The 26,520-nt window shown below is 40.4% G+C and overlaps 1 protein-coding gene across 1 annotated transcript; it reads left to right on the plus strand.

Annotated features, from left to right (window-relative positions):
* The first annotated feature begins 5,876 nt into the window (after nucleotides 1–5,876).
* LOC131229910 (citrate-binding protein-like) lies at nucleotides 5,877–7,963 on the plus strand. Its single transcript, XM_058225997.1, has 2 exons — nucleotides 5,877–6,164; nucleotides 7,428–7,963. The coding sequence occupies exons 1-2, from the start codon at nucleotides 5,889–5,891 to the stop codon at nucleotides 7,809–7,811; spliced, it is 660 nt and encodes a 219-aa protein (XP_058081980.1). The 5' UTR covers nucleotides 5,877–5,888; the 3' UTR covers nucleotides 7,812–7,963.
* The last annotated feature ends 18,557 nt before the right edge of the window (nucleotides 7,964–26,520 follow it).

Raw genomic sequence — 26,520 nt, forward strand, 5'->3', positions numbered from 1 at the left:
ATAACCAAAGGTAAGCTCTCATTAAATAGGCAAAAGGTTCTAACGGATATAAAATGGTCATATTTTTTATAGAGTTTGATATCATCGAGTAGGGTCGATATCATCGAGCGTATACTCTCGATAGCATCGACTGTCCGCTCGATGGTACGAACTCAAACTGTTAAAGGCTTTTGAAATTTTTTTCCAACTGGTTGAGGAAATTGAACACTTATCGATGTCATCATATTTTGAACTCCGATTTCATCGATACAGGGTTCGATTCCTCAACATTTGAAAAATGTGAGAGCACTTGCCTTTGAAACATAATAGCTAAGATATGATCGAGCATCCCTCCATATCATCGATATTCAAATTCTGATGACAATGTCAATTCATCGATAATTCTAAGAAATTTTCCTATAAGCTTGCTGGACAGCTTATGTCCTATTTCGATGACATCGATCGCGCCTCGATATGATTGATATTTGAATATCGATTTTATCGAGAGATCCTCGATCCGAGAAAGATTAACCTGGAAATTTGTTAGATAGATTTGTGTCCCAATCCGATATCATCGAAGGTCTATCAATATGATCGAGATTTGAATTTTGAGAATATCGAGGAGCCCTTTGATATCTCGAGAATTACATGATTTTTTAGTAGTATTTTGGACACAACAGACCAGATGTCAATTTTATCGAGTCGATTCAAAATTCAAAATTCGATGATATAGAACAGTCCATCGATTCATCGATAATTCAGTCTAGAGGTCTTTGTGGTTGTTAGACATCTGAAGTCCTCAATTCGATAATATCGAGTGAGCTTCGAGGACATCGATAACAGGGTTCGATTTCATCGAGCCATGTATCAATAAATCGATAAAGGTAGAAAACTTAAGGATTTTCCAGATTTTACAAATTTGTTTTCTCACCTAAAACCCTAGGATGTTCTATTTAATTTTAAGGATTTTATATACCCTGTGTCTTGGGACATGGGATGTGAGGCTAAGTTTTACCTTTGGCGAGTTCAGGCACACATCCTATTGAGGCAGGCACTTGAACGATCTTCCTATAGGGCTCCTTTGTCTTGCTAACTCAATGCTCACGCTAATTGACAAACCAGGGCACTTTCACATCGTGGCCACTTGGCCTAACTCCCGGTCTAGGATGCCTAGCTTAGTTCTCTTAGGCTTGGGGTTGCCCCCCTTCCCCTCTCCCGAGGGGTGTCTTCGTGTGGTGAAGTGGCGTAGGCCGCCAACCGATTGGGTGAAATTGAACGTGGACGAGTCTTCCTTGGGCAACCCAGGATTGGCCGGGGGTGGTGGCATATGCAGAAGCGAGACAGGGGATTCCCTCTTTGTTTTCTCTGCGGCATATGAGCTGGCTTCCAACATGAGGGCGGAGATCAGGGCTATCTACGATAGGCTCCTCCTTTGTCTCGAGAAGGGCCTTCAAAAAGTGGTGGTCGAGTCATATTCCCAACTGGTTATCCACTTCCTTTCAGGGACCTCGATCCCGGGATGGAAATGACATTATTGGCTGAATAGGATAAAAAATTGGTGCTCTCTTGGTGAAGTCCGATTCAACCACATTCTTAGGGAAGGCAATGGGCCGGCTGATGGGATGGCCAAGATGGGCAGTGGGTCTCAATCCTCGACCCACTTCAGAAGTAGGGCCGATCTCCCTAGCGTGATCTAGAGTCTCCTTTTCCTGGACCACGTGGGCATGGGTTCTGTGCGGAGTGAGGGGAGAAGGTAGTTATCTCTCTTGTCTGGGGGTTCCCCATGGAGAGTGTCCCTGTAGGGGTTTCTCTCTTGTTTTTTTTTTTTTTTATGTAGCTTTTTGTTTCATCCTGTCCTTGGTAGGGGCTCTTCTAGTCCATACGATAGGTGGGCCCGGCTTTGTGGCCCCCTCGAATAGGTACTCTTTTGTATCATTCTCCTATTAATATATCCCAGGTGGTGATTCCACCTCTTTTTTTTTCCTTTTTCTTTTTTAATTTTTAATTTTTAATTTTATTTTTTAAAGATTGATCCAAAACTTTTATGGCATAAAAGAAGTTTTTAATGGTCCATCACCACCTTTCAAGTGGTGTGGTCCACTTGGATTTGGATCTAATTTATTTTTGGGCTCATGCCCTAAAATGAGCCTTTAAATGGACAGCGTGGATATACAATATATAAGTCAAGGTGAGACCCACGGTAAAGGCCACACTGTATTGGTTAAGGCGAGCACCTAATCTATCGTTGTGAAGATTGGTTATTAATTAAAATAACACTTGATTATGATGTCATAAAGGTAATAATCTTAGCATTTAAATCCATTATTATTTTAGCATCCTAGGCATTATTAGGCTTTTTCCAAGACAAAAATGCCCCTCTGTCATTGGTGTCATCGTACGGTGGTAGCTTTCACATAAGTTGAGAGAGTCTTTTAAGAATAGAGGTGTGGGCCCTACTAAATTAATGATTGGGGTCAACCCTCAGCCAATCTGATTCGTTAACTTTAATCAAACAACCATAAACCCATAGTAAGATTCTTTCAAAAAAAATAATAATTAGAGTTATCTGTGCCCCACGACTGCATGAGTATTGTGCACTAATCCCGGACTGTTTCTACTGGTGTGGTCCACCCATCATGAGTTTTGCACTGAAACTTCGTGCTGTAGCATGAAATTAAAACCATTTTCATGTGGACAGCTTAGATCTGTTACATAATGATTCAGTGGGCCCATGTTGGGTCTCATGTCGGGTTCAATAGGTGGGTACCTTGTGTGAGAAAGGTCATTTGGCATTTTCACCTTTCTTTCTTTCTTCCTTGTTTTCCAGAAGGGGGACCACACTAAAAGGAGGGGACCACATGAAGCATATTCGACGGTTGGTAGCTATACAGTCGGACATCCAACTCCTTGGCAATGATGACAAACCTTGGCAAGCTCCGACGAACTTCTAGACGAAAAGAAGATGGTTATTTATTTATTTATTTAATATCTCTGGTCAAAATCTTAGATGTAACTCTAGCAAAGTTCCAGTGAAGTTTTGTTATATATATATATATATATATAAAGATGAGTTTTTTTTTTTCTAAAAATTCTCTGGTGATTATGGCGCCTAATGGTAAGTTTTTTGTAAATGTTATTTTTGTGAAATGGCAATTCCCTTTCTAGTTGTTGTTTTTATTTTTATTTTTATTTATTTATAAATTGTTATCTAAATGGTTGGAATTTGTGAAAGGGAGGAGTGTTGCGTATATTTTTTTCTCGTTCGAATGGTTGAAGCTTGTGAAAGGGATGAGGGTTTTGTGGTTCCCTTTCTTGTTGTCTTTTGTTTTTGTTATTTTTTTTTTCTTTCTCATTTGAATAGTTAGAGTTTGTGAAAGGGAGAGGAGGATGTGGAGTTTGTATGTATGGTGTATGCATGGTGAAGAGTGTGGTGGTCCCATGTTCAACGTGTTCTTTTCATAGAGTCCAGGCAATGAGGATCTCTAAAAATATTTGTATATTGCTGATATGAACTATGGATCGCCGATATTAACTTTAGATCGCAGGTACATAACTTTTATTGGTGTTCCACAATTTACATCTGTGATCCATAGCTCAAATATATCGTCGATCCACATTTCATATTATATTTAATAAATTACAGATACTTTCTCTAGATGAATTGGAATGATTACACTTAAATCTAACTCTCTATCTTTCATATATTATATAATTATCTTTCGATGTGAGAAAGCCTGATCATTACTTAGAATACCCGAATATAAAGGTCACCACCAATTGTTTAGTAGATTTCTTAACTACTGCACAGATTTAATAAATGCACTATTAGGAGGAAGATGTTTAGAAAAACTTAATTCAAGTATTTACTTGAATTTCATGAAGGAAAATGGAAGGAAAATGAACCATTGATCCACTTCTTGATGCAAAGGCACCTCGGTAACCTCTACTTTGACTTCTGTAATAAGATTATGCAATTTAGAGAGATGGACTTCGCCTTGATTATGGATTTAAAGTGGGAAAAATCAGAGGAACCTTTAGAGATCAGCCAAAGATCATTAAAAAGAGTCTTGGGGATCAATTATTCAAATATCGGTCTTATATTACGAATGCAGATTACTGAAGGCATTTCTTTCTCTGAGGGAGTATCAATAATGCGGTCACCATAAAGTTGGCAAAGTTGATATGTGTAGAGAACTTACTTGTTAGTTCGCCTAAAAAGAACAGGTGCATAGAATAGTATATATATTTAGCAAATAATTTAGATGCATTTGATAATCATTTATGGGGGAGTATGGGGTATGAGATCTTAAAAGGAGAAGCAAATATTATGACTAAGAATCACTTTTCTAACTCTGACTACTTCCTCCGATGCTTATATACCCTACAGTAATTTTTTCTCCTATCAATTCTTGTAAAGTATGAAGCCATTATATTGTGCTTTAATTTAATATTTCTTGTTTCCTTTATTCAACAGATCTGGGCATCTGAGATTTTTTCCAGCATATGTGTCCCGAAGTACTTGGCCACTAGATGCAATCCTATTAAAATTCCACAAAATTTAAATTGGAAGGTGACTAAGGTGGTGAAACACAAGAGGATATCAATATATATTTTTTTGTAATGAATATTAAAGTTGAAATTAACATCAAACTTGGTTTGTTCTTGTTATATTTCAATGTTTCTGACATTACAAACATATTGTTATAGCTTAGGATTAACGATGAACTCATCCCCACTATAAATGAGGAAAAAATTGTTGCTATTGAACGAGTTCAAGAAGTTATTAATGAGAGGAATAAGAGGACAAATGGGGAGAGGAAAGACGTCGAGAATAGAGAGGTGGTGAAGAAGAGGATAGGTACAAGGAAGATGGAGGTGGAGGCGGAGACTAGTAAGAAAAGGAAGAAGGTTTCAAAAGAGACTCACTTGAGAATAATAAACTCCCGCTTGATTATGTCATCGGAAAAAAAATTACGCAGTATGAAAAAAGGAATATCTGCCACTATGGATCACTGATAGTTAATGTGGATCAGTGTTTATTGGCTACCCTCACTGCTTGGCCTTTTACCAAAAAAAAGAAGAAGAAGAAGGAGAAGAAAAAACCTCCACCTTTCATATGCACTACTACGCTCTCCACCATTCATATAAACACTAAATCCTATTCCATTTCAGAAAAAAAAAAAAAAAAAGCAAACAAAAAAAAAAAACCACTTTGAAGGGAATGGAACACCACGTCACTTGAGGAGTGTGGTGTCCATCCCTAAAACTACCAACATTTGAAAAAGCTTTGATTATTGGCATGGTCCACTCTAAAAGAAAAAGAAAACATGGAAGAAGACCATTGGCCTCGTACCGCAAGGGTCCCACCTTTTGAACCAATCCCACACCGTGGCTCACCGGATTACCGTTGAGAGCTTGGGATTTTTCTTGCCATCCCCTCCTGTAAAATGAAAAAAAGAAGGAAGAAATAAGAAAAAGGGAACTGGCGTTCGAAAATACAAAAAGTGCTGAGGGGGCTAAAACAATAGTGGCTTCGTATTACAATGTACACCTTTATGACACCATAATTTTAATTAGTTTCCAGTGAAAAAGAGCTTTTAAGGAAAGCAGATTTGGTGAGACCCGGGCCTGCTCACGCGCGACGGCCGTGCAGCCCTTACTGTGGGGTTACCGTGGGGCCCATCTTACTGTATATATTACATATCCACGCCGCGCGTCCATCCACATTTCAGATCATTTTACGACATTATCGGAAAAGTGAAACCGATCCAATTATCAGGTGGACCATACTATACGAGAGTACGGTGCACTTCTCTTTTGTCATCAATTAGTCATCCTCCACTCACCATAAATACACGAACCATCCTCACGAAGCCAACACCAACAGGTAACTCTTCTTGAAAAAGAAGATGAATATGAAGACGGGCTCATCAGGCTCTCTCTTAGCTCTCCTCTGCCTAGCTCTACTTCAATTTTGCCCACACCAGGGTTTGGCTGATCCTACGGATGGGTTCATCTCTCTTCCTCTCAAAAGCTCAAGCTTCGAAATTCAGAGGCCTTACAACTTGCCTGTAAGCGACCGATATAGCTTCACAAATGGTGTCCACAAGCTCTGGGTCTTGTCCACAGACAAGCCTCACAACCCCAACAGCAAGACCGCTCCTCGCACTGAGATTCGCATACGTGTATAGATCCTCAGCACTATTACTTTTCTGCTCTATATTTGCTCTTTATCTTTTATTTTTAAAATTTTCTTTTCCTCAGGTCGGATCCAATACAAAGGTTTTTTTTTTTTTTTTTTTTTTTTTTTTCTTTTCTTTAAGCTTAATGTACAAGCAATATATGTGTGGGGCCCACCGCTATTTTTCTCCTTGGTATCAAAAGACCAGGCCGATCTAAAGCTCAGGTGGGCCACACCATAGGGAAAAATTGGAATGAGGACACTAACCATTAAAAACCTTCTATATTGCATGTGGGGCTCACTGTGTTGTGCATGCTCCATCTTAGCGATTCAGAAAATGCTTCCAATCAGGATGAATGGCCAACCAACAAATTAGGCCATTCCAAAACTTTGGTTGGCTACAGCACGTGATTTTAGAGATTTTAGGCATTATCTTACTTGTGTAATCAGTCTTTATGTTTTGGATTGACCTGAATTGTTAGCCAGATGAGGATAGGAGTGGATGCAAATGTATGTGTTGGGGCATGCCTTTAATTTTTCTTTCCTTTCTGTCTAAAAGAAACAATATATAATTGGGGAATGATAAGGTCTACAAAACTATACCACAACTAGGTTTCTGTTCGGACTGTTCAAGTAGTGGGATTATAACCAAAAAAATAGAATTGCAAGTCGCTTAGTCCACCACAGAAAAACCATCGTAGAAGTAAAGTGTTGGAACCCTGATTATAATCTTTCATATGGGTTTATATAGGCCCACTCAATAGCTTCAACACGGTAATCCAAAAACCCCATGACTTGAACACAAGCCAGTACGATATAGCCATCCCTCGGGGGTGGCATGGATCCATCAACATTGTATTTGCCGTTTTAGGATTTGCTTTGAATCTAATGTTTGGAGCCTCAAGGCATTGACTAATATTGAATCTAGAAGGTCACCTAAATTATCTCATATCTCCTCTTTTCTCGCTGAACTTTTAGGTCATAAGAATGTTGTTATTAAAAATGAGTTATCACCTTTCTTCAACCCTTGTTGCCCAACTAGAAAGAAGGCTAACATGTGTTAAGCATCACTATTACTATGAGACGTTAACAGGCATCCCTGCCACTTAACAAAAATGGAAACTAATGTGAGTATGACATAGGCAAGCCATTACAATATCATCCTCTAACAATTACCAGGGACAAGTGACCATTAATTATTACCTTTTTCTAATCCCTACATATTTTATTTTAGTTTTTAATTTTTAAAACTCAATTCTTATTCCAGGGATATGATTATTCTTCGGGGGTCTGGCAATTTGAAGGGTATGGATATGTGCCAAAGGGGACAACAGGTGTGAGCATCATGCAGATCTTTGGTGGCAGCAACCAGGCTACGACCATGATGATGAAGGTGTATGATGGTTCTCTCAGGTATTACAGCAAGACGGTCCTCGTCCCTGGCATCCATGATCGATGGTTCCGCCTAAATGTCATTCACGACGTTGGTGCCAAAAAAGTTAGAATTTTCGTTGATGGGGTTCAAAAATTAGTGGAGGATGATCATGGAGGAGAATCTCATTATTTCAAATTTGGTGTTTATGCTCAGGATGGCTCCTCCTCCTACATGGAGTCTCGTTGGAAGGATATCAAGGTCCTGAAAAAAACGTGATTATAACATGGATGCTTTTTACATTATATATGTATTATGGTGTGCTCAAAATTTTAAGTTTGGTTTATCTTGTTTTAGCCTATTGTAGTGAAATAAATCTTGTTCTGTAACGTACAAGGGGTTTATAGGAATTAGAGCTAATCTTCACCCTTCATGGCTTTGTTTGGACTCGTAGCTGGACTATCCCTTGGGCAGCTCTGTTTCTTAATAAAATTCTTACTTAGAAAAAGAAAGCACACGAGGGCTCTATACTTTGTGGTCTTGTAGGTTGCTTGAAGTAGAATATTCATATGCATGGTTGGCTCAATTAATTAGTTATTTATTTTATTTTCTTAAGACTTTATATAAGCGGATATGTATTCGGTACTGACCCGTCCAGTGCTGAGCTCGGCACTGGTCCACGCTATGTGGGACCGCCATAATGTATGTATTTCATCCAATCCATCCATCCACTGTTCCATGTCATTTTAGGACATAAGGCCATAAATGAAGCATATCCAAATCTCAGGTGGACCATACCACAAGAAAAATTAGTGGTTGAACGCCCACCGTTAGGAACTTCTTGCGTGACAACAGTTTTGGATTAAGCTGATTTTTGTATTTATTTTTCATTCCGGTCTGTGTAACCTAACCAATAAGTTGGATGTCAAATAAACATTACAGCGGGCCCTAAGAAGCTTTTAATGGTGGTCATTAAATCACAACTGTTTCCTCTGGTGTGGTCCACTTGAAATTTGGATCTGCCTCATTTTTGGGCTTATGCCCTAAAATTAGCTGAAAATGTGGATCGACAGCATGGATAAAACACATATTTCATGGTGGTGCCTACAGAGCTTTTCCAGCCAGCAGCGAGCTCGATCGGTACTGTAGGGATCCCCACCAAAACCGACTACAGCGGACAGACCACTCAAAAGATGGGCGCCACGTTAGATCACCCATGCACCAAGAATCTCCCAGGTGGAAAATCCTAAACCTTCAATTGGTGGCAAGCAAGTAGATGGCTAAGAAAGAAAATAGAGCAGTAGTCTACAGCCAACTGAAAAAGGATGCTTTTGATCGCAGGATTTTACTTCATGGGAGTTTTTTGTGCATGTGGCATCCATACTAGTTATATCAGTGGCTTTGGTCAGTGAACCACTGGAATCACATGTAAGGATTGAAAAACCGAGGAAAAATGGTACATCTGTTTTGGGTGGACACTGTTTAAATGTCTTATATTTGTGAGAGGCATAATAGGAACCCATGTCCATGATCTGTTGGGTCCCACTGTCCACGGACGGAAGCTGTGAAAATATTCTTGATGGGACAATTTTATCTTTTAAAATTTTGGCTGGAGAATGATACTTAATAAGAGGAATTCAACAATGGTCCATATTCAACTGAAAACTAGTTATAGATTAGTGGATTGATATCTGAGGTCTTGTTGCATCAGGTTAGAGGGTGCAGAAGCAGAACAATCATCACTGTGTAACTGGGTTACAATATTGTTAAAGTGGACCATCAAAGCCAAGTAAGATTCAACCGTGCAATGTGACAATATAGCATGGAGAATGATGATTGAGATGAATCAAGCAGAGTAGGGGAAAGGTACTTGGGTTAGGGTTTGCCTCTTCTCTCTCTTCACAGACGCAAGTACTTACATAGAAATGGGAGTGCCAGAGAAAAATGAAGTGAAATAAATGGAGGGAGTCGTAGGTTCACAAGCCTATCTCACATAAGGACATTTCAAATGCAAGAGAATATGTTAAAAAAAGGCATGCTTCATGCGCTTGTGCAGGAATTTGTAATCGTGCTCAGGGCGGCTGTTTTGCCATTCTTCTGAGATACGCAGGTCCACTGTGGTACCATTGGTAGGTGTGAGTGGGATTGGGCTTAGTGCACCTTGCCATGTGGCATCGTTGGCTTGAGCCTTAGTAGTTGAATTGCTCATACATGACATTTGCTGTAATGATGCGTGGATGGACGAATTGCTCTTGATGGTCTTAAAGTAAGGGCCGTGAGGCTGCTGCTAAGGGCACAAGTCATCCACCCGAATAGAAGTCTGCCATCATCACATGACCTTGACCATTGAAATTGCGGGTCACTTGAAAATTAAGGGTGGAGATTGCAGTATTTAAGATGAGGCTTGCATACATAATATTTCCTTGCATTATGAAAAAAAAAAAAGAAGCGCCCTTTTAACGAAAGGGTAAGAGCATGCCACTTATATATAATTTTATTGATGTGAAAAGTTTGATACAAAATGAAGGGGAGAAATAACTATAAAAAATAAACAATGTTCTCATTACCAACAATCACGCCTAACAACATCTTTGGAAAAACTACCAAAGTACCCGCCAAAACCCTCGTACAAATTGTTTACACCTATCCTAGTACAATTCACGGGGACCAATGAAATGCCACCATATGTTGGCACCAAGTATGAATGTTAATGGTGGATGCAATCTTACTTGTGCCTCGAGAATATCTTCCGACCCTACTTCTTTCGACGATATGTTACATATCATAATCAGAACGCCATCAAATCGTACATACATTTGTAGCCGAGAAAAGTGAAACACTATGAGAAGGACATGTGGTCCACACACGAATGACATGTGTAGTCCAGCATCGTGCTTGACAAGCTGTATAAAATTCCACAGAGGTTAGAAATCTTTCACAATACAGATACGCTCGGGAAGGCTGTTTCACATAATCATACTATGAAAGTTTGAGAAGTGGATTCTTCCTATATTAGAAGGAAATCAAGGGATGCGATGAGGAATCCAAATCTGACTAAGATACGATCCCGTGACCTATGACGATAAAACGTGGACTGGAAAGAAACCCAATACGGTCACCACCCTTGTTAGTCCATATAAGGAGCACTCGACGAAGAGATCGAGGTACGAACTGAGCTATCACACATAACTTCTTTCACAGTGCATTCCTCCACTTTTGTCCAACCTCACTGTAGCAAGTTTGGAGTTTAACATACCTTAGATCGCTATTATCCAGAGCCATCGCTGTAGTATGCTTAGTAGTGTAAATATCCACAACCTCCGTCATTGGATCCCCGATCAACCAAATCCATACTTGGAAAATCACACTGGTCACATCTTGCTAGTCATTCGCCTCGATTATTTGTTCACACGGATGGTTGTAGGTATCTATATTTTATTTTCATATGCTTATTTATTTTACTATTGCTCAGTGTACCAACTCAATTCCAAATTAATAAAACTACCAATCCGTCCTTTATTTTAATTCTTTTTTATCCATTATTAATTTACTAAGAAAGCCGGGGACCGCGATCACCGTTGAAAGAAAAGTAGCTCAAGGAAAAAATTTCCATTCAAAAGGACTAATCCTCCCTTTTCAAATCGCTTGATCGTTATATATTATGTAAGACCCGTGTCCTAATCCTTACTGTTCCGTTGGCTTCCGCGGTCCTTCCGGTCAAATTTCGGCAACCTTCGCACCATATCCGGTGTTTGCGCACGATCCTAAGCCGGGTCCCGCACACCGACGTCGGCTCAATCCGAAACTTATGTCTTGGCGATCGCGTCATCGCCGCGGTTCCAACGCCGTGACTTGCGCACCGAACCGATACCCAGGTAAGAAGATGCCGATCAGCGTTTATTCCGAAGAAACACCGCGCGTTGCGGATTTCGAGGGAATCTCTACACAATTATTCCCATCAATCAACCATAAATGCATCCCATACATCAAGTACAACAACCCATCCCTCTTTCTCCAAAGTCAACTCTCTCTCTCTCTCTTCACCCATCCCTCTTTTACACACTTTTCAAACAAACCCATGCTTCATTAATTACACCCATCACTCCATCACCTCATATCACTCCCATCCTCTCATTTCTCTCTCATTTTCTCATATCTCTCCCAAGCAACTCAACCCCCCTCACGTCCAAGCTTTCTCTCCCTCTCAAGTGTGGCCTACCTTCCATCTTCCATCTACACCCTCCCATCTCTCATCCACACCATTAATCCCCCATCATCCTCCATTAAAAGTGAAGGTAAGGAGCTAAGGAGTCCAAGGGAGCAAGGAAAAGGAAGATAAGGTGGGTGATTGGCCATTATTTTAAATTTTAGGGCCCACTTGTTGGTGGGACCCATTTGGATGTATGTGATTTATTCAAGAGGGCCCATAGTGGCGGGGTTCCTCTATCTCACCGCATATCTCTCTTTCTATCTCTCTCTCCCTTCCTTTGTGATGGTGTGGATCCCACCAATATGTGTTACATCTACCCGTCCATCTACATTAGACGGTGCGGCCCATCTTATTGTAGGTGATGATCCACACCATCCACCGTTTAGGTGGGCCAAATGCTTTATATATGTAAATATATGTTATATTTTATATAATATATATAATATATATAATATAATATGTATTATATATATAATATAATATAATATAATATATATATACTATATGTATAAGTATTGGTGGGCCACATCTGCGTGGGACCCACCACATTAATGTATTCATGCATGCCGTCCAGCGTCCCTGGACGCTGGCGAACGGTGAAGTGTAAACTGACGTGGGCTGTGCTAACGGGCTAGCCAAGAGAAGGAGTGGTGGGCCACTCATGCAGGCCTCACCTTGATGTACACGTATAATCTAAGCCGTCTATTCCGTTACCCATTTCATTTCAGCCGTTGAACCAAAAATTTGGACTAATCTGATAATCAAGCGGGCCATACAAAAGGAAATAGCGGTATTGCCATTAAAATCCCTCCCTAATACTCCTGTATGTCTGAAATATCCCAATATTGGACTCTGTGGGCTTGTATCAAGCCACAGGGACTCATGGCTGGAGTGGATTTTGCTAATACCGGGCCCATCTACTAAAATCCGTAGGAAAACAACAAAAATCAAAAAAAAAAAAGAAAGCAGCAGTGCTGCTGCTACTGCTGCCAGCGCTCGTGCAGGCGCTGTCTGCGCTGGCCACCGACGGGCGGACGGGCTGGGGGCTCACGGCCCAGCTGTGGGCCCCATCTTGATGCGTTTCGACGATCAACACCGTGCGTTTGATGAGTACCCTCAGTCCACGCGTCCACCTCAAAAATCAGCCTTATACGGAACGCAGGTGGGCCATACCATCTAAAATCATGTGAAGACATGTCAAAATATATAAGATCACTTGGTGGGGCCTACCTGAGTTTTGGATGTTGCCGAAACTTGGTCTGTACGGTCATTTATATGGGACCCACATAATGGGTGGGCTGGATTGTGAATCACATCTCGGTGGACCCCAAAACAAAAAAAAAATAATATATATAATAATAACATTTTTTTAAGCAGCAGCAGCTGCAGTGACGGGCGGACGGACGCTGGGGCCTCACGGCTCCAGCTGTGGGCCCCCACGGTGATGAATTTCGATCATCAACACCGAGCATTTGATGGGTCCCCACAGTTCATCCGTCCACGCCAAAAGTCAGCTGTATATGGAACTCTGGTGGGCCACATCATTTAAAATCATGTGTAGTCATGCCTAAAATATATATAAAATCGTTGGTGGGGCCTACCTGAAATTTGGATGCGACTGAAACTTGGTCTGTACCCTCAGCCAAGTGGGACACACATAATGGATGGGCTGGATCTGGGAACCACATTTTGATGGGCCCCACGTCCACCCCATTCGGGTGGCCCTATAACGGGTTAGACGTCAAATAAACATTTTGGTGGGCTCCCTGCCCGGGCGACCTGATCAACAGGTTAGATGAAAATAAACATTTCAGTGGCCCCTCGTCCACACGATCTATCAATGTGTTGTATGGAAAACAAACATTACAGTGGGCCCTATCCAGGCCCACGTGATCTTATGAATAGATTAGATGATAAATAAATATTATAATGTGCTCTACCCTGGTTCATATGACCCTATGAACAGTTGGGTGGAAAATAAACATTATGTTGGGCCTTAGATGGGTAGAAAATAAAAAAATTATATTGGGCCTTAGGCTGGGTGGAAAATGAGCATTTTGGTGGGCCCCACTTATGTAAGAATGGTAAACCACACCCTTTATTAGTGTGGGCTCCATCATAATGTATGTGTTTCATCCAACTGTCCAACTATTTTGGAAACAATTTAAGGCCCATTATGGAGGCCCATCTTCATGCATTAGTGGTCCTTGTTGAGGCCCACCTTGATTTGTACTAGACCCATATTAAGAGGCCCATTGAGGCCCACCTTGATATAGATATGGGGCTCATGTTATGTAGCCCATTTGATGTATTTGGGTCTTTGGGTCAAGGCCCAATTAGACGTACAAAAGGCCCATTACAATATGTGATTCATGGGAGGCCGTGCCTTGGGAGCAATGTTGGTTTGATGTCCACATTGAATGGATAATGTTGGTTAAATGTCCGCATTATAACTATCCCTAAGGCCCACTGATAGGCCCAAAATTATGGTAAGTAGGCCGTCTATGCCCATCTCCATTATACCTAGAACCCATCTCTTATTACATGTTTAATATAGATGCATGATTCATGATCATTCGCACCATATGTATGCCGATGTGAGGAATGACCGATCATAGCATTTACCTTTGGATAGGCTGTTTATGGGCTCCCGATAGGCGGGGTTGCCTCATATAAGTGCATGGTATATTCAGGGTGCTGCATGACCGATAGTATGATTCATGCACTTGCATTTGTGTGATTGTAGTTCTATATGCCCTAGCGACATCGGGGCCATAGCCTCCCCAGACACATCGTGGATGGCGGGATTGGACCCAGAAATATTTGGTTCGAGCATACGGGCACCATAGATGTCCCTGGGTGAAAATCCCTAAACCCGATGGTACCAGAGGATGACTCCAATGTCGAGACCGAGTGGATATATGAGCGCACGAGGGCCGAATACCAGGAGGCCGCGTCTCCCACTGCGTCGTGGTCGATTGGAAAGGGGTGTGGCCTTACTCGCCCGAGGGTAGGGGGCAATACTAGGCTGAGTTTGACCAGCTCGCGAATGGGTCCGCTATCGACGTGCCGGATAGGTATTGGCAGACTATTGGTCAGGCGGATAGTGAGGTTTCTTACGCTCATTTGGACTGTGCGGCTAGGAGAGCGACAGTGCCATTTGGAGTGTATTGAACCCCGGTGATTATCCAGAATGAGAACTGTACTGATACATGTTGAGGATTGGCATGCTTAAGTTGCATCTTGCATCGCATGGCCGTGTTATGGCCGATAGCATTCATATCTTGCACCGCATAGCCTTAGTACGGCTGATTGCATTCATGTGCTCATCACCATGATTTCGCATCACTCTGACCTTGCATTTTGAGCACGTTTATATTGCGCACACACTTACACCACCCTCTAAGCTTTCCATAAGCTTATGCACGATTGATGCGTGCAGGTGACGCCAGGACGCAGCCGCAGCCATAGTCTCGCCATAGTTGGACCGTGCAGCCGAGCTTCTGGAGTTTTGTTTCTTTTGTGGCATTGTATTTCCCCTTTCTGCCGCATTGTACTCAAAAGTTTTTGATCATAGTGGATTTTGGTGGCGGTGTTCTTGTGGTTATTGTTTGTGGGTTATGCTTTTGTTATGCTCATTATGAATCAGACTGATGACTTGAAACCCTCCTTGTAGTATCCCAGGATCGGAACCTGGTGAATGGGTGCCGGGATCCGAGAATGGGGTTCTACGGAGGCTGTCGGCGCCGGATTCGGCAATCGGGAATTTTGTGAGCCCGGTTTCCGAGTTTGGGGCGTGACATATTAGTGGTTGGACAATTAGGTCAACCTTTATAGATGTAATCCTATGTCTTATTTAGCGCATAAGATATCAAGCGTTCAATCAAACATGAGTTAAGTACGACTCTGACATGCTCGATACTATCTTAATCATACACGTTTGACCAAATACGTGTCGTTCGTTAACACGTATGGTCTAATGTTTGATTGAATTGCAACACTATTTTTTAACATGCCCAGTGGGACAATGGTGTGTTATTTTCACCATTTCTTAGTAAAACAAAATGGTAGCCAAGTTGAAAAAGGCCATTTATCCCCAAAGTTCTAGAAGAGACATAAGATGAGAGATAACAAATCGAACATGTCGACGTGGATGCAAGATCCTCTTATCAGCCAACCCTTGGAGATGTTGTGAATCACATCCTTAATATGTGAGGATATTTTTGACAAATCGTAGAGGGCAGTAGGGCCTAAGCAAAGCCGTTCAACAAAATGGTCAAAAGCTTCTTCGAGAGACTTTCGACAACAATGAATATTTAACCCACTAGTAGTTTCCTTGTGGAACATGAAGCAAAATGGTAGACTGAACTCCTCACAAGGATCATCCACACCTAAGCCCAAGGCTATCCTACACCACCTCCAGTGGCACAAGGAGAAATGGCCAAAACAACCAACAAAATAGAATTCACTAACCCTCGTATTCTTTATATACCCAGGAGGCAATTTCCCATTGATATTAATTATCTTAGGGTGCAACCGGTGGTACCACTAATGTCACAAAATTATTACTTAGCAGCTGATTACCCAGGGGGGAAACCTCTGATGGCATCGATCTTTCAGTAAAGCTATTAGAGAGCTAAGATGCCCAGTGGGCAACCTCCTATCCCACCACCTTTAACAATTGTTAACCAAGTGATGTAAAGGCAGTATTCTTAAATGGCTCATTTAAGAATACAATGCCCTACCAAACAACTGATGGATTGCCTGATCGATTTATAGGAAACCTTACCTTGAATAAGTGGATCAATACTTTGAGCTACCTAGGGATTCTAGTTCCTCGATTTTACACTATTCTCCAGAGAGGGTGAAATGACAATTGTCAAGCACACCAATCGGTTTACCATGCAATGTTGTGAGGTATAGATCCATGACTTTCTCAAGCTCAAGTTGTTCAAAAACTAATTAATGGGAGCCACCTTTACTTTGTATATAAACCTTCCTCTAAAATCGATCCCAACCTGGCTCAAGATGAAAGAGAGTTTCCATATACAATTGCACTGAATTGAGGCCGAGGTTTCGATGGCCAATTTTTCTAGAATTCATCAGTTGCCTAATGAATTATCCAAGAAGTTTATTGCCTAGTTCAAGGGCACTAAAAATTAGTGCATTGTGATTCTACTTAAGGCCAAATTCGCTATGGTGCACTAACTCTTGAACTCTTAAACTATGTTGCACAAATACCCGGTTATGCTATGTTGCACTAACTCTTAAACTATGATTGCCCTATACTTCATACGGAGAATGACTTGGATTCAATGTCACATGATTAAGAGGCCAGGAACTATCTTCCATCACATCAGATATAGTTTAGTGGTCCTCACATCTACCTCACTTATGAGCATAATGTAAGGGTTGTATTTATGTCGCATGACACCAAATTGAGGGTCACTCTATTATCAAGTTGTATAATTGAACCTATATAATAATTCTCATAACTAAGAAAATTTGCACGTATAACCCGATTGTTCATGGTTTAGGTGACTATGGCTATGCCCATAAGCACGTGGTCATCTCATTGGGTGGTTACCAATGCCACCTAACTTCATGTAATTGGTTGGCCTTGTGTGCATTTCGCAATCATACAGTTAGACGACTACATATACTCCACAATTGCATATGATTAGGTGACCATATGTACGTCACATGCCCACATGATTAAGGAGCCAAACACGCATATCACATCCTCACATCACTAAAGTCTACATATTTATTATAATTAAACATGTTTAAAGGTTTAAACACAATTTACATGATCATATTACTTGGGGCCGCACTCTAACCAAAGCGCCAAGTGATCAAGGGCTGTCCACGATAAGCCCATTTAAGGGATTCATCATCATTACTTCAAAAATTACAATACTAGTTCGTCATACATTCAACACATGGAGATTATAAACTCTTGTCGAAGAGGCCCAATGGTTGGCCCAAATAAGGCTACCACTGATGGGCCCAAATGGCATTCACTTAAAATGGGCCTTAACATTCTTGGGCCCACACATCAATGGAATTCACATGGGTTCTATGTGGTTGAGCTCATGGGGCTATGCATTCATCATACTTGTATCAATTGTAGGTTGTTCATGCACTACATGGTCACATGATTGTACACTGTCAATATATAGAAAATTTAACAAAGATCTAGACCTTTCACATATCACATTTATAAACAATCCAATTTGCATAATTAATGGGCGACCAATCTATGGTGGGCCTGGGGCTAAAAATCAAGTCAATCTATGGCATATGTGGGCCACACCACACACAAAAGTTGAGAGGATTACCCTCCATTAAAACATTCATAATAGCTTGTTGGGCCACCGAGGCATGGATCACAAATCCAGCCCATCCATTATGTGTGTCCCACTTGGTTAAGGGGTCAGGCCAAGTTTCAAATGCATCCAAACTTCAGGTGCAGCCCTAGTAAGTGCTTTTGGTCTCTGAGCTGTATAAACAGTTCAAAGGAGATCAAAGTTACATGGGTCCCATAATGATGTATTTATTATGTCTACACTGTTCATCTATTTTTAGAGATTATTTTAAAGCATTATTTAAGGAATGAATCATATCCAAAGATTATCTGGACCATACCACAAATAGTAGTGGAGATAATGATTTCACCGTTAAACAATTTACAGGGCCCACCTTAATGTTTATTTTCCATCCAGTCTGTTCATAAGGTCACAAAGACCTGGATTAAGGGGAAAAACAAATTTCATATAGGTCCAAAACTTCTATGACCCAAAATTCAATGGTAGACATTCAATCCCCTACTGCTTTTGTAGTGTGGCCCACTTGATAGTTAGATCTATCTTATTTTTCTTCTCAAGCCTTAAGACAAGCTCACCAAATGAATGAACGGTTTGGATATAACACATACCTCATTATCGGATTGATCCAACTTCCTATTTTTTGTATTTTATTTTTATTTATTTGTTTTTTAATGGTGTGGGCTACCTGAGTTCCGTGACCCATTTTTAAAGGGGACCCATCAAATGCACGGTGTAGATGCCCGATATGCATCAAGGTGGGGCCCACTTCCTTCCAGCGTTAGCAGTAGGACGCTGCTTGCTGTAGCATTAGACACTGATAGCAACAATGTCTAATGTTGTTTATTTATTTTTTATGTTTTTTGAGGTTTTTTGTAGGTGGGGCCCACATCAAGACGATCCAGTCTGTCTGCTATTTTTCTTGGCTCGTGACGGGTCTAATGAGACCAATATTTAATATGTTTTGACGTACGAAAATATTACAGTGGGCCCTAACAGTTTATTAGCATTAAAACAATCTCTTTGATGGTGTGGCCTACCAAAGATTTAGATTGGTTTCATTTTTTAGCTCAACGCCTAAAATGATCTGGGAAATTGAATGGACACATGGATTAAATGCATACATTATGGGTGGGGCCCGTTGTGGACCAACACCCGATCCCCTATGAACTCGAGCAGCAGGGACGCTGGCAGCAGCGTCCACTCCCCCTATATATATTTTTAAAAATTCATTTATTTATTTAAATGTGGTGTGTGTGCACGTGTGTATGTGTGAGTGTGTGGCCAGTCCAATGGGCCACACTTTGAAAGGTTTGGATGGCCTACAAAATTCTGGTAGGATCCACTATCGATGGGTCCCACATGAAGCCTAGGACAATTTAAGTTTTGTATATTTTCTCTTATACATCCACACCATTAATCATATCATTATCATTAACATCATCTCCACCATACATAAACACAATGAAAACAAAATAGGAATGAGTAGGGTGGGTGTTCTCACCTTGATGAATTAGATGGATGGTTGAGATGGATGGAAGGGATGTAATTGATGGTTGAGATGGATGGAAGGGATGGGATTGATAGAGTTGATGGTCCACCAAGATCACTCCTCTCTCTCTCTCTCTTGTATAGAAAATGATGAAATGCTAGGGGATGGAGGGGTATTTGTAGAGAAATGGATAAATAATTTGGTTAAGTTAGGTTAATGTGATTAATATTAACTTAGGCTATGATTATGGGAATTTGTGCATGATTAAGAATTAATGGTGGATTAAGGAAACATCCGATGGCATGATATGATGACATCATGCTTGAGGTGTGGCATGGAGAAGAGTTGACTTGGGGTGTACATGAGAGAGGGAGAGGTATGGGTGTGTGACATCACACACATGGGTAGAGATTCTCTCACCCATATGTGGCATATACATGTGTGCATGGCATGCGTTGTGCACATGTGTGGAATGGAGTACATGGCACCTTGCGCACATGATACACTAATGATTCTTCACGGCGTATCTCACTAATGGAGTATCATACAGACGCATGGGTTATACCTCCGTGATCACAGTGACAGGGCGGTCCATATGAAATAAGTTTCGAGGTCTTGGGGTTCCGGTCAGTTAGGTGTGTGCTATGAACGGCCAATCCAGGTCTAGTTAAGGGCATCGATCATCATGTACATATGCATAGAAAATGTTATGGAATGGATGAGGTGTTACAATAAATCCTGATTTCCTCGATTCATCTCCCGATCGATCAACATCAATCGAAGGTTGCTTGATTGATTAAAGGTTTAATCGATTGATTGGAAATTATTGATTTCTTCACTTTAATTGCACTTGATCTTCGATCTTCTATCTAAGTACTTATTTTTTTTTATCTTCAATGCTTTAAATCTTTGGTTGCTTTAAATTCAACTCCTTTTATGCTATAAAACTTTATTTTTAGTTCAATTTTTGTCTTAGACTTCAAATCTTTTTGCAAATAAAAAATGTTGATGCTATTTTCTGGTCGGTCCTGCCTCACCTCCTACTAGCTAGAGTGCCTATGATTTAATGGGAAACAAGAGAAGACACTGGGGGCACCGGTTAAGGCCGGGAACACTCCAATGCATAAGTCATGATATGGACTCATAGTAAGCATAATAGAATCGGGATAGTTATCATACCTTTTACTATAGAGGAGGCCTTTATCTATAGCCTTTGGTGTCAGAGACAGATATAACAATACCTCTTGGATGATGATTCTGTATTATGGAAGGGATATTCTTCCGAATGCATTGTGTTTATCTCTCTGAGATCCACGGCGAAGATCTCGGGAAGATCTTCTTCAGATAAGATCTCCGAGTAGCCGAGATCTGAGGAGGTCTGGGTAGATGGCTGAGGCCAACCTCTAGATGACTGGGTCGAGATCTTATAGACCTAGTTGAACTATCAGCTATGGTCAAGAATGGTAGAGACCGGGCTGAAGTGTTGATCGTGATTGGGGCTCTTCTTCGAGGCCGAGGTCAGTATCTGAGTCCGAAGTTAGTACCCGACGCCGAGGTCGGCATCTAATGTTGAAGTTAGTACCTAAGGCCAAGGTCGGTATTCAAGGTCGACCTCCAAGATTGGTAACCGAGGCTGAGGTCGAAGCAATCCATAGTCATTGAGTCTAGCTACTCAGCTCATCTATCTCGTACATCTGGTCAGTCCATTTTTACCCATAACAAAAAATACATCTAATTAGACCAATTTAACATTTGAATGTAAGGAAAAATGATGCAAAACTGGGGATAAATATACAATATTTAACACTTAACGCACCCTAAACCAGCATTTTGCTAGTCTCAAGCAAAACATGTGAGAAGATTTTAAAATTCAACACCAAAATTCATTTTAGGTGGACAAGTTTTGTATATTCATGTATCCTCAAAATGACCCAAATATAAAATTGTGAGGCACAAAGCTTTAAAACAATATCAATTTAAATTCCATCACACTTACCAATTAATCAATCATGAGTTTAAATCAGTAATTATCCAATGATAAATTTCAAGCATTGAAAAGCATGGTGCTTAGTGAAATTCAAACTTTACACCAATGTAAAAGATGGTATGCAATAAAAGCAACATGAGAACAACTAAAATGAAACAAGTAAAGGGTAGAGAGTAACTAAAACAATGAATATGCAAGTGCGTTGATTTCTCCAAATTGACAGAAAGACAAGCAAAATACCAAAAGTAAAACAACTAACATACAAAAAAGTATTTAACTAATATAAAGAAAATGGATCTCCATTAGACTAGGAGATCAATCTTGGCAATTAGGATCTTTTAGAAGCATGGACTCTTCCTCTCAAAAAGGTGATGACCGCTTTAGTAGAAGTAGGAATAGGTCAAAGTGTCCTAAGGGGGGGGGGGGGGGGGTGGGGGGTTTGAATAGAACTTTATAAAATTTTATGATGATTTAAATCCTATTATTAGAGTCCTGATTTAACAAACAACTATCAAGATGACCCCAATTTGCAATCTTAGTCTATGATGAATAAATGATGCGACTGTGTGTATGTGTGGGATGTGATTCTTATTAGTTCTAAATAATCATGTTAGCATGCTTTATGAGAACATTCAAAGTAAACACAAATAGTAAGGTGAAAATATCAATCACAGACACAGCCGTTTATAGTGGTTCGGCTACGTGCCTACTTAACTTCCAGCGGATGCACTCAACCCTTGAGTGTACCAGATCTCGCTAAAGGAGGTTTTAAATCAGGTTCACCTCTAACCTTCACAACCTACACAAGGTCGGCTCTAGGAGCTACACAAGGAACCAAGTCATGTCTTCACGAGATACAAGTTTATGCCCCACATAGGAGCAAGGGTCAATGCACAACACCCGGGTTTTATGCTCTACACACGAGCAAAGGATCCACACAAGGAACTTGGGGTTTTAGGCCACACAGGCTAAGGATCCACAAAAGGACCCTAGAGTTTATGCCCTACATAAGAGAAAAGGTCAACCCACAACACCTAAGTTTTATTCTCTATACAAGAGCAAAGGATCCATACATAGAACCTAACTTTTAGGCCACACAGGCCAAGGACCTACACTAAGGACTTAAGTTTATGCTCTACATGAGCAAGGGTCAACATACAACACCTACATGTACTCTCCCGTCGGAGGCCTCCTATGAGGACTTAAAAGGGGTGAGAATTACCTGTGACCCAATCCTACATAAAGGAATGATCAGCAGGGTCTCTGGACTCTAATGACTTACAGATAAGTAGATGGGCCCCATTAAGCATGTTGATAAAGATCTCTTACTTTGATGACGAAGAATTTTTAGCTCCCTTAAACCATAGCACTAGTGATGCTCCGATGTATGGCGACTGGTTGGGTCAAGGTTATGTTGGTAATTACTCTTTTAAATAATAATCATTGAAGAGACAGTAATTCTAATATCTTAGGAATTCAAGGGATCCCAGCTCAATGTTTTGCCATTAAGGTGGTAGCTGAAAGATCCTTGAATGCGGAAGTTCATTCACCAATCCACTCTACTGAATGTCAATGAAGAGGGTGGATTGAGGAATGAACTCCCATGAGAAAAAGGGCTTAGGTTAGATGATATGTAGTTACTCTCTCAAAGCTCTCTCTCTTTTTCTCAATGCAGCAACCAAGAACCAACTCTCCTTAAATAGAGAAAAAGTTCCAACGGTAATAAAGTGTCAGATTCTGATAGAGTTCGATATCATCGGGCCTGCTTTGATATCATCGAAAGTATACTTTCGATGCTACCGAAGCAAGATTTGATGATACAAACTCCATTGAAGTATATACCTGAAACTTTTTGCCAGAGGATCAATGTCATCGAGCGTGTGTCGATATCATCGGAGTTTGAATTCTGATTTCATCGACAATATATTCGATGCATCGATCATTTCCACATGATTTTCAAAAGTGCTTGCTCGACAATCTTTGATCCATTTTGATAATATCGAGCATATATCGATTTCATTGATATTTAAAATAGGATCATATCGAGACATTATCGATTCCTTGGTCATTTCTAGAGGATTTTCCTATTGAGCTCGCTGGACTAGTTTGGTCTGAATTCAATAACATCGGAGGTCCCATGGTATCATCGAAAATTGATTTCCAATGGAATTGAGGCTCACTTTGAGTTATCGATAAATATGAGTTTTGCCTTAGCAGCACGCTGGACACAAACTAGCCAGAATTCAATTATATCGAGTTGTCTCAATGTTATCAATATTTGAATTTCGATGATATCGAAGAGTCCATCGATTCATCGAGAATGTTGTCCAGGATCAAGTTAGTTGCTGGACAGAAGATGTCCTCAATTCGATAATATCGAGTACTTTCCGAGGATATCGATAATAGGTGTTCGATCACATCGATGTGATATCGATATACGAGAAAGGTTGAAAACTTAGACATTTTTCTATTTTGCAAGATAAGTTTTCATACTCAAACACCTATGTTGTTCTACTCATTTTAAGGTTTTTATATACCTGGGTGTTTCTGGAACATGGGATGTGAGGCTTAATTTACCTTTGACGAGTTCGTAGTACACATCCAGTTGAGGCAGACGTTTGAATGATCTTCCTGTGAGGCTCACTTGACTTGTTGACTTAACACTCACGCTAATTTAAAAACTAGGGCACTTTCAATCTCCTCCTTTGTCAATTATGTGACAAAACACCTAATCACACCTAAAACAACATCCTAAATTGTGTCTACATGAACTTAATTTACACAAATTTACAAATATGTTATTTGAGTTCACACACAAGGTTGAAGCATTGAGTAGTAGCTGCTCCCCCTATCTTCTTGCAGCTGCTCCCCCTAACACCTGTACCACCATACATAGATAGATATACCCAATTTTTCCTCATGGTGGGATTTGTTCTCCCCCTTTTTATCAGTCATTGGCCAAGGGCAATATTTTTCAATATTAGTTTATTGAAGTTTAAGCATAAAAACATGGGAGAATCAAGGCAAAGGAGAGCTGAGATTTCTCAAAAGCAGATAGCAACGTATCATTAAAACGTTAGAAATCACCAACCAGCTTACAACCTCTATAGATATAGAATAATTATCAGAAAAGCAAGCACCATTTATACCATACATTCCATAGATAAGTAGAATGAGATTCAGATAGATGATCAGTGAATAATGTGAGCAGATAGACTTGGCAGAGAATAGGCATCAAATATATATATTAACATTCAGCCATCAAAATATCCAAAAGAAACTACCCAAGCTTGGCAGTATTTAAGCATCCAAACTAAAACAAACCATCCAAATATCCAGCCCAACCATGGGCACATGAAAACAAAAAGTAGTTTCCTCATTCAGAGGATGAACAACCCCAGAATACTTAAACTAACTATTGTTTATATAATCACAAGAAAATCATTCTATCCCCCAAAAGAATTTAACCACAGTGTCCCGATATGGCCACCCCCATACCAATCCTTCTTTCATCAACTAAGGTGCTCGAGTTTCTCCATTTTTTAGCAACTCAACTACTTGTTGTGTGGTATGCTGGAGTGTTTCAATTCTATCCTCAATCCCTATTAGATGCCTTTCACAGTTGTGAAGACGCTCGTCAATACTAGCGAAGCCATTTAGCAGATGTCGTTCATGTTAGTAATCCCGGTGATTTGTGATTGACTTAGGACTGTGAAGCGGCATGCAATTAGATCCCCATGGTGTTGGAGGATATGAATGATGATCATTCTTGATGCCAAGAGTCTATGCAAGAGGACTATTCGGTTGATAGGATGAAGTTAGGCACAACTATTGTGCTTGCTGGATTGCATCTTGATCAAACCATACTTTATGATGAATAACATTGGACGTTGCTGGTAGGCCCACATATTGAGCTAGCTTGCAAATGAGCAAGGGGAATGGTAGTGTATCACGATGTTTCCCTCTGATTATACGAGCTAGCTGTCCTAAAATAAGGGTTAGAAGGCACACTTGGACCTCTTGATAGACATCATATAGGACATTGAACACCAAGGGAGTAAAATGACTTTCCTTTGCATCACATGGATACGCATTAGTCCCAAAGATGCTGTGGAGATTTTTGAAGGAGGGTCCAAGGTAGTTGACCTGAAGAGTGTTTTCATCATTCCTAGGAATTGTAGTGCCATGGCACAATACTCGTGTTATCTCGCCCCATACTCCTAACCCATTTAGATTGCGTTCTATGACTGGGATTCGAGTTACTTCTGGGTTCAGGAGACAACCAAGTATGATTGGAGTAATAAGTTTCGTGTGATGCATGAGCTCCAATCAAATACATGGAGGATTATCACGAACAATATGACAGTTATTGGAAAGCTGATGAATCAACTCAAATTGGTAAGGTCCACCAAGATTGAGTATATTTTGCCACCCTATCACTTCCAATAGGAGATCCACTCCGAATGGTTCGATTATGATGTTAAGAACAATGCGCTCTACTATTGTAGCTTGTTCCCAATCCAACTGATTGGGGCGAGACTTACTTGTTTCTGGTTACTTATTCTTTGATTTGGATGATTTGGAATGAGTAAGATCCTTACATTTGCCTTTCACTGTGGTTCTTCTTTGAGAAGAGGGCAAGAAGATAGATATAGATCAAAGAAAAACAACTAGAGAAGAGAGAGCAAGTTGGAAAAAAATATTCATACGCTCGTTTCTCTTTTATAACAAAGTGTTGATGATATTGATATCCTTTTGATGGCATCGAACTCAGGCTCATAATGATATCGAAGACTATCGATAACTGTTGGAAAGGACCAATAATTAAAGACCAATTGATATCGAGACTAATTGAATTTATAACCGTTAGAAGGGACCGACGGTTAAGACATTGTATTCCCAAGAGCCATCAATGAGATCGATACTTGTTCGATTTCATCAAGTATGTCAAAAAAAATTGAAAATTATCTCTC

Source organism: Magnolia sinica, chromosome 2 (genome assembly GCF_029962835.1).
Source record: "Magnolia sinica isolate HGM2019 chromosome 2, MsV1, whole genome shotgun sequence".
NCBI classification, from domain to species: Eukaryota; Viridiplantae; Streptophyta; class Magnoliopsida; order Magnoliales; family Magnoliaceae; genus Magnolia; species Magnolia sinica.